This window comes from Mercenaria mercenaria, chromosome 3, assembly GCF_021730395.1.
Source record: "Mercenaria mercenaria strain notata chromosome 3, MADL_Memer_1, whole genome shotgun sequence".
Classification (NCBI taxonomy): Eukaryota; Metazoa; Mollusca; class Bivalvia; order Venerida; family Veneridae; genus Mercenaria; species Mercenaria mercenaria.
This window is the reverse complement of record NC_069363.1, coordinates 261,427-279,249: the sequence shown is the minus strand read 5'-3', so window position 1 is coordinate 279,249 and position 17,823 is coordinate 261,427. Positions and strand designations below refer to the sequence as shown.

Sequence of the window (17,823 nt, the reverse complement as noted above, 5' to 3'; positions counted from 1 at the left end):
CTTTTTTTTCAAACTATTTGAAAAAAAGGACTTTCACTTTTGTGAATTTCTAAGGAAAAACTGAAATAAAGTATTTTTACGACTTTTAACCATGAAAAACACAGCAAGCATTTTATGACGAAAACTCCGAAATGCCTTTTGTCGGATTCAAGCTCGTGTCGCTCGGCTGCCTGTCCAATGCTCTAACCAGTGAACGAAAGAGTCGACTTATTGACGCAGTTGTCAGAGATTGGCTTTAAACGTGCAGCCTGTTCCTAAGCGATAGTAACAAAATTGAGAACGTGCATGCACTAACGTTAGGAACTAATTTCGGAAAATGTACAAATCTTAAGAGTTTGCTGCAGAAGGCACTTGCCGTCAGTTCAATGTTGTAGACAGCTTTATGAGAACGTAAAAGTAAATGGTTCCTTACTACCCGGACATATACGTAAAATATCAATGGTCATATGCAAATGTATATAATAAATATCAAATGGCCATGACTAATATAAGTATCTTTCGACCGTAAAAGATGTATCATATGCGACCTGGGATTGGTACTGATCAACAACAGTGTAGAAGTAGTAGGACAAAGTTACTTTAAAAATGACTTTCAAGATACCATAACACTGCAAAGACAATCTGAGCGGGTCATTCTGTCGATATGCACATCGAGGCTTCATATAAATCACACCTGTGGAATTTCATTGAAGGCATATTACATGTATGGGTGTTTGAGAATGCGTTTGAACAAACCTACTGCGAACAGATAGACAAAAAACAACAAGAGAAAAAAATACGTGACTTTTTTTATGAAATAGCGATACATAAACCAGGGATGTTAATATTTCAAAATGCTTATTCATAATTACATTTTATTGAATTTGATACTGACGATACGTGTTTTTACACTTACATAGCAGTAATTCTAAGCAAATGATGTGCATATACATGCAGATTATTATGGACTAAGATGGGTAACAAATTTGTACGTATGCCGCTTTTCAAGATTTCAGTTGTTTTTGATAGCCTAAGTTTTCCATTATACCATATCATTTCCATGAGTAGAAAAATCTTCGTATGTAAAATACAACTTTAAGTGTAGCCATAATATGGCATATTGTAAGTTTGATAGAAAATACCTAGTACTTATATGATTGTAGATTATATTGTCAGAGGACCAAATAATCAGATAAATGAATGTTTCTTTCACCGGCAAGTGTCTTCATGTATCATATAAATAAGCGTGTAAGTCATCTGATTACATTTCTAAAACAAACAACTGCGGTGTAGTAATTATTATGTCAAAGAAACCTTTCTCATACATTTATTTTGCTTGATTCGAGTACCAGACAAAAACATAAGTAGGTTGAACACAATACTATTAGTGCCGGTGTTGCAAGGTTTCAGGTATTGTAGTATTTGAGTATTTTGCTAATTTATCGGAAACAGTTTCAGTCTAAAGCTCAATGTGGCCTTTACCTTTGACATATTTACCCAAGAACAATTAATGTTATCTACAAAATAAAAAAAATAGATGACAAATTTTTGATAGACCAACAAATGCAAATAAATACTATAAGAAAAGTCGACTTCAGTAATCAGTGAAGACAGTTGCAGGAAGAGCGTTGGCAAATTGTGTATTTCCAAATCAGGTAGCTTTATAGCAACCACATAAATGTACTGTATTATAATACATGTATATCAAAGATATATACGTGGTGTACATATGGTGGATGTTTTGTAACTGAACGGTAACACAAAATACAGTTAGTGAAAATGGAAACGTTTCAGAAGAGTGTAACACCCGTTTCGATCGAGATATCTCGAAAGTATATTGCAAGCACTACTGTAAAATAATGAATGGAAACTATAAAATGTGCAACCACTATAGCTCTAGGGTGACTGAATATATTCAAACACTCCTCATTTAGAGCTTAAGTATGCCCCTATGTACCAGTTATATCATCTTGTCTTCATTAGAAGACAAAATGTAGGAATGGCATAAGATAAACAATAAACTGTTTCACAAAGGTAACGTACTCATATCCTATAAAGCAGTTATTTGATAGGAAGATTCGTAAAAATCGAAAGATAATTTGCACGTAGAAACTTATTTTATTTCATTTTTGATGACTGAATATATTTACGGGAACGTAAGTGGTAAAATGCTATTTACTTAGTCTTTCCAACAAGTTGTGTAATCTGCCACAAGAACACTAAACATAACTATAAAGAGATAGCGCAGATATTTGTATAATATTAATGGATGACCTCTGTCAAATCGTGATTGAAATCACCCTCTCCTAGTATTGAGACATTTCAATCCATAGTCTTTTGCTGGGCTTTTGAACGAGAAATTATACTGTTGATTTATTTGCACCTAAATAAATTTAATTTTGATGGTCAGTTTTTCATAACATAATTATGTAGCGCAACGTATAATTGTCCTATTATGTAAAATATGTCAGGTGATTTCAATAAAAGCTCTGCCTTTAAGGTAATACACAAATTAAGAAATATGTGTTATCAAAACACTTTTTTTGCAGCATTGTCTCCTCAAGCCAAACAAAATTTGATGTCAAGTTAATAACAGTGTCAATTTGCAGTAATATGAAGAAACATTCTATAATTTGATAGAAAGGCATCATCATTCAAGCTGTCAAACGCATTGTTTCTTTCATTAAAAATCTGTCATATATTCATAATGCCGGTAATTTTAAAAGGAAACAAACATGCAATCGAGACTTGCAAAATTGGATGACAATTGTGTGTACATATATATAACACTCAATACAAGAAATGTACGACCATTTCTAACGTTGAACTTAAACCTTAAGACAAATATTGCAACGATGGAAAGCAGGTTGCCACATTCCGTGAAAATGTATCAACAACATTCATAACACTATGCCAAAAGAGTGATATTTCTTTTTTCATTTCAGGAAGTACTTGTTACGAAGCATTCAACAGCACATTTGAAGAAAATTTGGAAGTCATAAATAATTATCCAATAGGTAGCGCTGAGAAGTACTTTAAGCGATTAGGTGTTAATTATCTTGAACCGACACAAATTCGTACATTTCCTGTTTTTGTAACTGCGTTTGACAGTTCTCACTACAATGAATCTCAAGGCTTATTCAAATGTCTTCATGAAAATTTCCTTTACAATCCAAAGTATAAAAAGGATGTGCTAATTGTTGTATACGATATTGGACTGACGGAACAGCAAGCCTTAACGGTAATGTAACTTGCATAGATTACCTGTTCCCTTAAATAATTTTCAAAAGGACATGTATAGTGTAAAAAGTTTAAATATAATTTATCAATTGTATGTGGTATTGGTCGAAGATTTATGAAAGTTATTGTACATTTGCTATTTTCCTGATATTCGGCCAGTCTTACATTTTTTGCTCGATTGTAATTTTTGTCTGTCTGATGCCATTATGTGTGTTAGGGATTCGTCTGGTTGTTTTACTTTTACTTACACAGTTTTTATGATGTTGGGAGTTTAGAGCGATGTTAAGTGCGCACCATAAAGAGGTTAAGTATTCCAGTGGTGTAATTGTTACTCTACGTTCCAAGGGGTTTCCCCACTGTATTATTTGAATTGTCCATTTTGTCTTCGTGCGCATTTTGCGTGTTGCAGTTTAGGGAGGCTGTGTGTTTGGAACATGGCTTTTAATCTTGGATATTTATAATGGTTTTTATGTTAAGATTTTAACGTACATTTGAGAGTCTGTATTTTATACATCTACAGGTGAAGAAATATTGTAAGTGTGAACTCCGAACACTTCAATTTGAACATTTTCCACTGCATGTCAGAATACTTACGACATACGCATTCAAGCCAATCATTGTACAGGTAAACGCATTTATAGTCTTAATGCAAGAACAAAAAAGTAATACACTAAAAAAATGTGACTATTCATAAAATGAAAATAGGACAAAACAGAGCACGTGTTGTAAAGTTATAAAATAAAATAGAGTTTTTGCTTGTAGGATTAAACTATTTCAAATAGATACATGTCCTTGCATAGCCAACATATTGCAGTTAGAGTTTACTCGGCGAAATATCGTGCACTAAACGAACAATATCAATATCAATATCAATAAAAACGTAATCTGAGTTTTAAGACATGTATATCCGCACATAAATACAATATACGAAGTAAAAAATCAGTAATAAAAAATAGCGAAACATGTCAGGACATTTCGATTTGTAAACATAACGCAATATATAAAAAGTTTCCAAATTTTATTTAGTCTTACAGCAGCCGCGTTTTAAAAATGTTCTCAATTTGTGTTTATCAAATTTAAAACGTAACTGTTTTGTTTAAAGAAGACTATCAAATAACAAGAAAAATAAAAATAATAAACATAGCGTATTAAATATCCGAATTACAAATCCTACACAGAAGAGCGCTTATACTAATGTCTATCACGGCAGAAACGTTTCCCCGCGATTGGACCCTAGCTCGCACAAGTTTATGAGCCGCGGGGATGCGCGTTTTCCTGCATCACCGTAATATATTTCGCAGCTTCCATCGTGTCTAAAAACAATAAATCGATTGCTGTGTATTGCGAAGACATATCGCAGCGCAGCGCGGTGAAGTGCCGGTGGTTTGCGGTGAAATAAGGCATTCTGTGTCTTTCTATCAAAGTATATCTTTTAAAAGTGTCAGAAATGTATTAGTTGATTAATATGTGTGCAGTCGCATGTAACTGCAAAACGAGCAAACTAAACGCTCTATGTAAGAACTTTCATAGTTTAACGGGCGACTTGAGTAGGTATATATACTACAATTAAATTTACAAGAATTGGGTAAATGCAAACCAAAATAATTACAAAATTTACATTTGACAATCAAAAAATTATTTTAAACTAAAATTTAGGATAGTACGTAAATAATATGAGATGAAATAAACTTAAAACTTAAACCGATAAGGAAAGTTTTACAAATAAAGGGAAGTAATACAAAAATAACTTGCTACATTTATAACGTTCTAATAAACAAAACTATAGAAAAACGAGAACAAGCAGCGACTCGCTTAATTCAATAGTTGCACTCCGAATATACGAAAGAAGAAATGTGCCATGGAATCGCTTGATTCAGTAGTTGCATTATAAACCCGGATTATACGAAAAAAAATCAGAAGTTTCTGCGTGTGCTAGGTATTCCATGTAGGCGTTAAATTGTCCTTTTAGCCGAATATTTCAAACTTGGTTGATGGATATATTCAGCAAGTCTAAATGGTACTTTTTTAAAACACACATTTTGTTACGCAGCTAACTGTGACCAAAACTGTAATTTTCATTATAGTCAACGCGGTTGAGCTGAGTATATCATTAGTAAAATACATTTATATAAATTTGATATTAGCTAATTCTCTTTAATAATAATCAAAGACACTGGCATGATTATGGTATGAGTAGTATTCAAATAACAATTTTATTCGTCTGAAAAGTACAGAAGGAATGCTAGGTAATAAATCCATGTATTAATGATATTACTACGGAAGAGCATTAGTGCCAGGTGTACTTTATTTATTAACTCGAGTTATGTATCTCGAAATTACGAGTTATTAAGTCGAAAATTCAAGTTAATATGTCGAAATTTCAAGTTACTAACTACAATAGTTAACGTTGATTTATATAGGTCATGGCCTAGAATAGGTACCTGGTGTATCCATCGGGTAGCCCTACAGGGTCATATGATTAAGATGACCAGGCAGCGTTTGCTCATAAAAAATATCACTATTTAAACCATGTTTACGTCTGGAAGGTTTTCGACCTAGTTTGAGCCCTTACCACCTGAACATACTATGCATGTCTAGAGGCTATGGGGTAGGTCATACATTGATGTATGGTAGTATATGTTCAAGTCGCTATATGTTGTTTAAATTTACTATTTTATGTAAGAAAGTATATAATGTATTTGAAAAATTAGAATACGTAAGAAGCTATTAAATGTTAAGTCTAGATACACTATTGAATAACTTTGATTAATTCGTAGTGTGTGATTCTGTTTTAATTTCAGCTGAAATATTTTAATGTCGCTGACAATTCTTTATCATAACATGAAAATAAATAAAAGGCTACTTTTGTATACCAGGTATAAATGAAGCAAACCAATTTGAAGGAAATGGACTAGGTTTGAAATATCGAAGACGCTTTATTCTATTCCTAAGTTTTCGTGATAAAAACAAAACTATCATTATAAATATTATTGCATTTAAGTTATTAAAAGCGTATTTGATTAAAGGTAAATTTTATAAAGATAAATTAAGTAGTTTTTAAGATATTTACAATAAACGCGGTTGCAAATAGTACGTAATATCATTTGTTTAGTGCATGAATATGCGCCTTAGCAAACCTTAATTTGATTTCGCGGTGACTTCCGGAGATTCACTGCGATCCATCGCAATTCAGCGTGACCCTCTGAGATTTTTCATCGCAATCCGCCGTGGACATTTTATCTATAGTAGATCGCGGGGTCTTACAAAATCATCCTGATTTATCGCACTATTCAGTTATCGTTCAATGTGAAATAATCATCGCGTTTTTCCATCCAGGGTAAATATTTGTGCTGGTGGTAACGCGGAAAAATCAAAATCCGCGAGCCAGGGACTGTACTTTCTTAACAAATGAAAACAAACAAATAAAATGCAAGGTAACAACTTCAGAACTGTTGCTTTTGTAGTAAATATAGGAGTTGCCAAAATGTTGCTAATAGACATACTTGTTCGTTAGTTCTGAAGATATAGTAACTACGTATTTAAAGAACGACTCTCGTGTCGTCACCTTAGCGCAAAAAGTGAATACGTACTTCTTCAACTCAATAGAGTTATCCACTTTTTGCACTGAGGTGACGGTATATATGTTCAATGACGCCGAGTGACGCATAGTGACTGTTTTGGGATCGATGTAACTATCAAACGTTTTAATGGATACGTATAATATTTATTAGGAATTATGGTAATTCATTAGACATCATTGTGGTATACTTTTCAATTCTTTATTAGCAATAGAACACAAATTACAGTATATTTATACGAACTTCGCGATCACCTCTCGTATTTATCAACAAATGCATGATTTTAAAATCGTTACAATAATAATCTTCATGCAACGTTTAGATCAAGACAGCTAAATTTGTTGATAGCTTATTTGTATTGTTCCTTCAATGTGTCTCTTGATCAATTTGAAATATATTTGGGAAATTTATAAAGCGTTTCTGCAGTCGTCTTTTAAGGTATCCCAATATACAATGGACAAATTTGAATCTAAATAGAATATAGCCTCATCGAAAATATTAAAGTGTTTCCAAAGTAGATTGCACAATAACATATTCAGTCTCCAGATAATCGCCCTTCGTTTGTTAATTTGTGTATTGTTGAGGTAATGAAAAATCGATTTGTTTCGTTACTTTGCTTCTTAATTATAGACATAAAAAACTAGTAAAGTTAACTAGGAAACTGCAAAGATGACATATGTCTATCAGTCAGAAATCATACGAACACACAATAACTTTCGAAATTGCCACAGAATGTCGTTTTCAATAACATTCCATTGCTCTCTAATTTAGCACTAATTTACCACATTTTATCACCCGTACACTTTCATCTTTTAATCAAATTAATGTAACTATAAAATGGTTATAAAGCTGAGACAGTGCAATGCACAAAACTCAAAATTCATGTGCACGTCTGTCAGTGATTTAAAATTTCATAGAGTTCCATTAAAAACTTATCACTTTTCGTAGATGAGAGTTCCACTACCTCATCTCAGAGCAAAAAGTAATGTACTGTGAAATCATTTATATTCGTGGGGGACTCAATCCACGAAATTTAATCCCAACGAACAAGTAAAATTCCCTTTCGTTTTATATTCAAAAATTGAAATCCACGAATTCATATCCCCACGAAATTGCCGTTATGACCAAAACCACGAAATTTCATGCCCACGAAATTTAATGATTTTACAGTAACCAATATTTTGGGCTAAATCACTTTGTTTGCATTTTTAGGTTTTAAATTTCAAGTTTCATTATTAAAGTTTGAACGTTGTACTTTTATGAAATCTACTTGTTTTACAAAATAAATGACACACGTATCTGCACTTCAAAATGTGTTGGCAAAAAATCAATAGTTGCACCAAGTATCTTCAAATTAGCTGTAAATTAATTGCTGCAAAAAGTTATGTAACTGCACTTTTCCTACTTTTTGCGTCAAAGCTTAAAAAATATTACTGAATATTTTAACACGACCCGTTTATTTTCCTATTCAAAAGGGCTGAAAATTTTGTGTTAATGCAGCAATTCAATTTTCTGATTTTATTATTATGACGTCATAGCTTGAAACGGCGTAGTGGCATACTGGGACAGAACTCATGCAAATATTTGGTTGATGTCGTGGATGTACATGGTAATCTATGATAGCATGTAAGAATTGATATAATATATCTCAAACAGTGGTTTGCACATGAATAAAATCATTGTTTGTTGTTTAGATGCTTATTATTATATCATACGGGTTTCGCCCTCGTAGTATAATTATTTCGCATCTTAAAGGGCAAGGAATGCCGGACGAAAAGTGGAATTTATTTTATGCTCTTCGGTGAAATATTGAAATTTATCAGTGAAATAAAATTGATATTTTCACTGTTTCAATGCAAAATAATATGAATTATAAATGATAGAAAATTCCTTGCAAAATATAATTCAGTAAAGGTATAGATGAATAAAAATAATAAAAGAATCATAAATATTTACATTCTATCATAATAAAATATAAATGAAATCAGGAAACTTAATAGAACCATTTACAGTTTTACTACAAAGACATCCTGACGTGACGACATTATGACGTCATGATGCGATGCACGTGACGTTGCGCGGACAAACTGGATATGATTTGGTTAAAACCAATAAAATGCATAAAATAAATAGTAAATGTGTTTGTTTCAGTGAAAGATCGAAATATATTTCACTCGTGAACACAAAAATTTACATTTTCACTCGTGGCAGCACCACTCGCGAAAATATTGCATTATGGTGTTCACTCGGTGAAATATATTTCGATCTTACACTAAAACAAACAAATATCCTCTGTTTATCCTCTGCTAAAGCCTGTCAAAACGCTGAGAAAAAAGAATCAGGCCACTAATAAAAAAGATATAGCAGTTTGAAATTTAAGAAAATGGCTGATCATAGAGGCAGCCATTTTAGTGTGTCATTTACACACTGCTGAATTCTTTATTTAGCAAAATACCTTTTGAGTAAATTAATTTTTTATGTTTATTGAGTGTGGGATGTAAAGCATGGTAATTCTTTTCATTATGGCTTAACAACGTAGAGGAATCATTTTACAGAAATAAGTAAATACAGTTCCACTTCGTATCTAGAAATTTAATAAATCCGTCATTTTTTTTTTGTCGCCATGGATACGAAATGGCCGACATTTTCATCAAATATTTAAATGCTCATAACTTTCTTATCATTCAGCCGATTTTCACGCCTTTAAATGATTTAAGAAGTTCTAGCAGATGGAATTTACATAAGAACATCGTTGCCTTCCCCTTTAACTACAAACAATGATTTTAAAACGATACTGTAAAATACTAACATTGTCAGAATCTGCTTATATAAGTATAATAAGTATTTATCATAACTCTTCACTACAATTAAATACTCACTGATGATATCACGGAGGACATCATAATAACATCATGTTTATTTCTACCGACAACTGTTTTGTTTCTTTTACACTGTATAAATGATATACATGTACACCAGAACTATACGTCTGAACGAAAACATAACAATCATGGGTATCCATGTTTTTTTTCTGTGATATTGTTTTTAAAATATTTGGATTTAGACTGATTTTACCAAATATGACTCATTTCTTGATACAATATATCAACACAATTCGTCCACATACTTCCTGCACAGGTCAAAACCGTGATTTTTACTTTGTTGTTGTGATGTGGTTCACAATGAAACATTTGCATTTGAAATATGTTAAAACACATTTTTAGAACGTGTTCATACCAAAATGAAAATGATTCGGCTCATTCGTGTAGCAAACTCTGCAAAAATCTGTTTTTATCCTTCAAATTTATGTCATATAGTTTTCATTCTACCTATTCTGAAAGTCATTTATCAGGCTTGAGTCCAGGTGGAATCATAACCAATTTTTCAGATGAATTTTATAAAGACATATAGACAAAATTTATAAAAATGCAGGTAATATAGCAGTAAAAAAGCGGAGCCTATTCACTAATGAAGGTCCTAAAAAATTATCGTAGGCGTAATTTACAGATGTTATAATCTATCACTTTACGCATACTCCGACATGATAACTTTCACATTTTTAAGTCACCAATACTTTACGATATACTCTCCCATATGCAGGAATGTCCCTTTCATTTGTTTTTGTATCACAATTATGAGCCTATCTAAGAACGAATATTTTGTCCTTGTTTTGTTTTTGATTTAATGTGAGGTTGTGATAAATATTTAACTGTAAATGTAATATGCTTAGGATCTTCTGTAAGTCGCCATATGACCTAAAAAATTGTGTCGGTGCGACGTTAAACCCAACAAAGCAGTAGGATCTTCTGTTATTACTTCCTTTTTATATTCCAAATTAAAATGAACAAATCCAAATAAACTATAAAAGTTTAATCTATTTAAAAGGCTTCCAGTAGTCTTATTATTTTGTTTATAATAATAATTAATTACATCATCATATATTCTTGATATACTTGTGTATTCTGTTTCTGGATAAAAAACACCATTACCAACTTCAAGACGATAAGAGCTCAAAGTGCAATTATCATTTGCTGCATTAATTCTAAATGTACCTAATAAATGTGGATTATGTTCTTGTGAATTACTTTTATCAGGCCGTTGTAAATAAACAAATACATGTTGTGGTTTTGTTATACCAGCTGTTATTCTAAAGGTTATATTATTTTGTTGTGTATCAGTTGATTGTGTCACCATTACCCGAAGGTATGACCATCTTGCTTTTGTAAATCTTTTAGAAATTAGATTAAGTCCAAAGTCATTGAAAATTAAACGTGGAACCCATAGAATTAATTTTGTTACAATTACCCTACCAGCATCAGCAGCATTAACTCTAAAAATTAATTCATTATCATCCGTCAGCTGCAGTGTTATTTGAATTTGACTTGGAGGCATAATATTAGTTTCTAAACCCTGAAAAAATGAATAATTATTTAACGGAATCTTAGCATTTACCTCATTACCACCCTGGATTAATAACTTTCTAGAAGCAAAACCTTTATTATCAGCAATAACAGTAGTATCAGTAGTATCTAAATAAATAAATTCATTTGTTCCAGTTGTTTCTGCATAATCTTTAGACAATTCAACCAAACTCTTTACATTTATTACTTTGTATATATTATTACAATCATATATAATTTTTCCATTTTGTTTAACTACTAACTGATCAATTAATGAAGCTGCATTATTAATTAAAGCAATTAGATCTCCACCAGCATAATTATTACCATTAGCAAGTTTATTAACTTTAAAACTTATTTTAAAATAACCATTAAACCAATCAAAATATGAGCTTCTATCATTAATTGTAAAGTGATATCCGTTTTTTTGTTGCTTAACATTATTTCCCAAGACAGATATTAAAGCTGTATCTAATTGAACAGGAGTTAGTTCGTATCTTTCACAATATTGTTTTGTTCTAAACATGTATATATTATATATTATTTTATTTTTTATAAATTAATCTAATAATACGTTTTTGTCGAGCTAAAGTCCCGGATCCTGACAATATTCTATTTATTCTCATATTAATATCCTCCTTCTTATTATTTTTACTGTTATTCTTTTCTTGTAATTCCTTAACAATTAAATCACCGACTGCCGGAGCAGGTTTCTTTTTAAATTTTTCAACAATTTTATTAGCAGCTAAATTTCCAACTGCCGTTCCAACCCTTTCTGTTCCACTTTCTAGCGCGGCTTTTCCTGCTGTTTCCAGAGCTTTTTTTCCAGCTGTGCTAATTGAAGATGCAACTCCACTTGAAAACAATTTCGTTAAAGTGTCAAAGATACCTGTGCCAAGGACTGCGTCCTCGGAGACCCCAGGTCTACCATGTATATTTTCTTCTCCTGTGTGGGCATCAACATAAATAAATATTCCTTTATTTTTATCATAAACTTTCTTGTACATTATATAAAACTAAATTTTAATTAATTTCTTTTAATATTAATGTAAAATTTGTTTCAACCTCATTAAAATTAATTTTTCTACCAAACACATCTGTAATATATATTCTTACTGAATTTATAATATATTTATTAATTTCAGAATATCCGACTCTGTTTGGCTCTTTTGTAAATGGATAAGCTCTTGTTAAATCTGCAGTACTTAAAGCATAGATAATATCACTGAAATTACCATCAACAAGTGAATTATCAATAAGATCACAATGAATGTAAATTGTATCCACAGAGTTAGTTATATTTGGTGTTGTAGTTCCCCATTCAGTATTTCTCAATGCTTTTTTCTCAAATCCAAGCAATGTATGAAAATTTGACATTCTTAAATCCAACATAAAATTATCTTTAATTGAAATCAAAACCTTAAAACTACTTAAATCAAATTCCAAACTTATTGGAGCAATGTCTGATTTATCAAATTCATAATCATCATTACTTATTAATGTTTCCCTTATGTAATTATTAATATCAGTGTAACTGTAAGAACCATTTGTAAATATAATATCTTTCCAATCCTTACCATTATTATAAAGAATTCTTTTATTATCATATTCATCACTAATATTATGCCAAGAATAAGTCAAAGTGTTAATACTATCCAAACCGACAACATAAGTTTTATTTTTATCTAAACTTAAAGAACGACTAAATCTGATTGTAAAATCACTCGGAGTATTTTTATTATCACCTTTAACTGTTTCAGAACTTAATACTATTTTTTGTTCCATTTATATATTCAAGAAAAATATTTTTTATATAACATTTCATGTTGTTTTGGTAATAATTTATCCATTTTTAATAATTGATCTACTACCCTAATACCCTCATTTTTTAGTTCTTCCTTATTATTTCCAGCATCAATTGAACCACAAATTAACTCCAAATCATTAACCAATTCTTCTGGATTATATGGACAAACGTCATAACCTTGTCCCCTAATTACTGTTTTAAATTTCATGGATCTTTTATTGATAGGCAATCCTGATTTTTCTGTTAATTCTTTAAATATTTTTCTAGAATGGATTGAATGTTTTTATTATTGTTATATCTTTTATTAATCAGATCAATTAAATCATTGTCTACTTTAGTGTTAATTACTTCTTTTCAAGTTATTCTATCCTTAGCGATTAATTTGTTTTGACTATAAAGTTTATTTAAATTACCATATTGTCCATTTGGTGAAACTTTATATGAATTATGATATATTATTCCCTTTCCAAATACCTCTGAGTCATTAATCATTTTTGATGAACGTTCACCGTATCTTTTAAGATTTTCTCTATCTAATTCTAACTCTAAAACATACTCACCTGCAGCCATAGGTTCTGCATTTGTAAATTAAATTATTTCATCTGGATTTTTTTCCTGTGTTTATTTATTTTACGAGTACAGTTCTTTAAACTTTCGGTAACCTGTTTTTTTGTTTTTTTTTTGTTTCTATCCAACCATCTTTATCTTTGTTTATTGCTAACTCGGATAATCCCCATTCTGATAATACATCTTTATCGATATTTATATCTAAATCTGCCGCAAATTCTTCTGATAGATCAGTTGCTGGTATTGGTTTTTCAGTTATTCCCATCTTTTCTCTTCCATAATCTTCTAATCTTTTAAATTCATCTTGAGAAACCCATCCAGCAGGTTTATCTCCCCAATCTACTGAATGAAAATGAGGAGTCGATTTTAAAGCTTGTTGTTTTCTGGATTCTTCTGATATACTTTTTGGAAGTAACGCTAATTGCTCCTTAATTCCAGGTAATGCTTTTAACTGACTTGATAATTTTTCTTTTTGACTTTCTTTTCCTTCAGTAATTGGTTTATAAATTTCAGAGTAGATATCTCGATTTGTAGCTTTTTTAAATTTTTTCTCTCATTATTTCTTCTTTTAAATTTCTCATCTTTTGTCCGATTAAATTTTTTCTTATTCTTATTTCATTAAGTTTTGATTGCATTTATATAATAATGTTAGATAATGTAAGATAATGTATAATAATGTAAGATAATGTAATATTATATATAAATGGAAATTCCAAATTATGATAAAAAAGTAATGCCAAGCACAATAACTTTAAACAACATTATCCTTTTATGCCGGATTCATGTTTCAGAATGTTAATATGTGGATCTTCTGGGTCTGGCAAAACAAAAACATTAATGCATATGATACGGAAACCTCTTATATATTATGATAAATTATACCTATATGCTAAAAACCTAGAACAATCTAAATATCAGGATTTAATTAAACTCTTAAATGGAATTGCAGAAGAAAATAAAATAAATCCAAATGAAATACTTGAATATTCGGCTGATCCCAACCAAATTGAACCCTTTGAGAATATTGAATCAGAAAAACAAAAAGTAGTAATATTTGATGATTTTGTATGTGAAGATAAAAAGGTTCAGAATGAAATAACAAAATACTTTATTCAAGGACGTCACAAAAACTGTTGTGTTATTTATTTAAGTCAGTCTTACTATTAAGCACCAAAAGAAATTCGGATTAACTGTTCACATTATATTTTATTTGAAAGTCCAAGTAAACGAGAAAATGATATGATTTGTAATGAACAAAATATTAACCCTAACTCTTTTGCTAATGCAACAAAACAAAAATATGATTTCTTATATATTGACAAACCAAGGAAGTTTTTAAGAAAAAACTTTACTGGTAATATATAGATGGGAGTTTTTAACGATGTAAAATAAATAAGTGAACCTGGCAGTATAAGTAAAGTTAAAATTGATATTGATTTAAGTGATTGTGCTACTAAAAAGCAATTCAAAAAACTTAAAAAGGAAACGGAATTATATCTTCACAGAAATAAGGAACTTGATAACACAATGAACAGAGCATTAGATATGGGAGGTAATAACCTTATTAACCTAGGAAATCCAGATAAACCCAACGATGCAGTTTCAAGACGGTTTATGTTTTAAAAAGTTCAAGGTGTAATAGATGACTATAATCTTGAAGATATCAAAAGTATAAAACAAACACTAGAAACAGAAGTAAAGAATATTGAAGAATTAACAAAAGATTTTAAAAAGAATTCATTATTAATAGTTCAATTACCAGAATAAAATTGAAAAAGAAATGAAAGCTATGGTCGATTCTATTAAAGAACTTGAAGAGAAATCTGATTTGACAGATGAAAACATAAAAGAAGTATTTCGGGTTAATTTAAACATTTTATTCACTCAAATTCAAGAATTAAAAGATAGTATGATTAAACATGAAGAACTAAAAGACAAGATTATTGAAGCCGAGAAAAAGTTACAAAATATGTATCAGTTAGAAATCAGAACAGAAGTAAATAAACTTAACACTGAAGCTGAAAAAAAACACCAAGATTTACTCGATACTTTTTCAAATAAATTTGCAAAATATAAATCTGAACTGGAAAAGGCAGCTTTGCAAAGAGGTGATGACCATGACATTACATTAAATAACCTTAAAAAAGAGCTCAATTCTTAAATAGAAAACTTTAAGAAACAACTTCGGATCTTGATTAGTAATGTCGACACAGGTCATAATTTAAAGAACGCAGACTTAAATACACTTACAGGTTTATTACAAAAAGATATCAACGAATTTAATGCTAAAGTTGAAAAAAAAATAAAAATGAACTGAACTTTGTAGTTGAAAAATCAGTTAAACAAGGAGAGTTAATTACTGCTAATACTAAAGCAATAACCACCAATACTCGATCAATTTCTACTAATTGGGAAAAAAGTTACAGAAGTAAAAAATGTTTTTCTAAAACAAGAAACACAATTAGCTAGAACAAAAGGTGTTGTTGACAATTTGTCTGCTTCTGAAGTTGCTACAACAAAACGAGTTGATGATTTAGCTGAAGTAATTCTCGAAGATGAAAATAAATTTGCAGAATATAATTCTGAACTGGAAAAAGTAAGACGTGAAGTGTTTCTTTTTGAATATAACAGCGGATATAATAAAGGAGAACCAAAATCCTTTGTAACACATTCATACATAAAAATGAAAAAGTATTTTGATCGCCACGGTGTCTGGATATATTCATTATATGAAAATATAATTAAAAGCGGTATGGGATATTTTAATGCATTTAATTTGGAATCTGGAAATATCGTAGATTATAGAGATTTTATAAACATAAACCAAGAATATAAAGTAGCTGTACCGGATGTACTATTAAAAATGTGTTTCTAGCTAAAAAAAGCCGGAACTTATATAATAGATATCAGGTTTTTTTATAGTGGCGCCCGGACAGTTGGAAAAATGCAAAATATCACATTTTCTTTTTATGTGGTGGCAAGATGGTTTTACAGGTACATTTCCCGGTGGGAGTGTAAATATAACATCCAAGATCGATGAAAATGGGCTCGTATTGAACAATGTATGTGTGTATCAGAAAAAAAATTAAAATTTATTTAACAGAAAGGACAATGTTTGACATTCATCCTTATGACGATTCATCATCTACAGAAGTATCATTTATTCTTATGACGGGTAGTTATGTCAAATTCTACATATTGGAGGAATATATAAAGAAAGTAAACATTTGAATTAAAATCTAAATTAAAACTTTAATTAATTACTGTATTTTTATTTAACTGGAATAATTAATATAATGGGAATATTCAATAATATAAACGAAAAAGTAAGTAAAATAGAAAGACAAATAATAAGAAAACCTCCATTGTTCTTAACATGTTATACCGAAGATACCGATAGTGGATTATTTCAATGGAAAGTTGTAAATGCTAGTCCTGGTTTAGTTCAAAATGGTAATAATGTAACAATTAATTTTAATTGTATTTTAATTATTCTTGTTAATGCAATTAAATTAGATAAAGGAGAAGTTAAATTACAACTACAAAAATAAGAAAATGTAATTCTTCAAAGTTACAATGCAAAAACAAAGAGAAAAAACGAATCTATTTCTATTAATTATGCTAATAAATTTAAAAGGAATGATGTTATTTATATTGATTCTTTAAATGTTAAAAATATTCAATTAACAATTTATGGTTCTATAATTTAAGAATAAGCTAATGTATCAATACCATTATCAAGAATATATCTTTTATCGTCATAACATGATAAAGATGTTTTATTTATAACATAACTGGAAAGATTATGTTTATCAGAACGAATAACTTTAAAGGTTTGATTACTTTGGGTTGAATTAAACAAAGTATCTTTTGTAATTTTTATGAACTATTGTTTTCTTTACAACATGTTTTTAATTCCTTTACATTTTTTAACATTAACTTCGTTTTCTAATAAATATGAATACATTTTACTTCTTAATCCAACAAATTCAACGATTGGAATACCGGCAGCTTCGTCTTTAAATTTTCCAATTACTTTTTTATTATTGTCGAAATAAAATTTTGAATTACTAACGTAATCACTATTATCAAATAAATCTTTGTCCTTATAAAAATCCTCATATGCATCTTCAGTATTTATTTCATAACATAATGAATCAGTGTCAGTGAATAAAAGCTTTGCTAAATCCTCGTACTTTTCCTTAATGTAGTTATAATGAAAATCATGCATTAAATATTTTGATAAATCTAG

The 17,823-nt window shown here is 30.1% G+C and overlaps 1 protein-coding gene across 3 annotated transcripts in view; it reads left to right on the top strand.

Moving 5' to 3' along the window:
- LOC123525085 (uncharacterized) overlaps positions 1 to 17,823 on the top strand; it is a 111,914-nt gene that overhangs the window by 68,771 nt on the left and 25,320 nt on the right. For all 3 annotated transcript variants that reach the window (XR_006681394.2, XM_045303836.2, XM_045303828.2), the window contains 2 exons: positions 2,925 to 3,220; positions 3,740 to 3,844. Coding sequence is in view for 2 of the 3 variants with exons in the window: in XM_045303836.2 (XP_045159771.1) it covers positions 2,925 to 3,220; positions 3,740 to 3,844 (401 nt within the window). In the remaining variant the exon portion in view is untranslated. The remainder of the gene's footprint in view (positions 1 to 2,924; positions 3,221 to 3,739; positions 3,845 to 17,823) is intronic.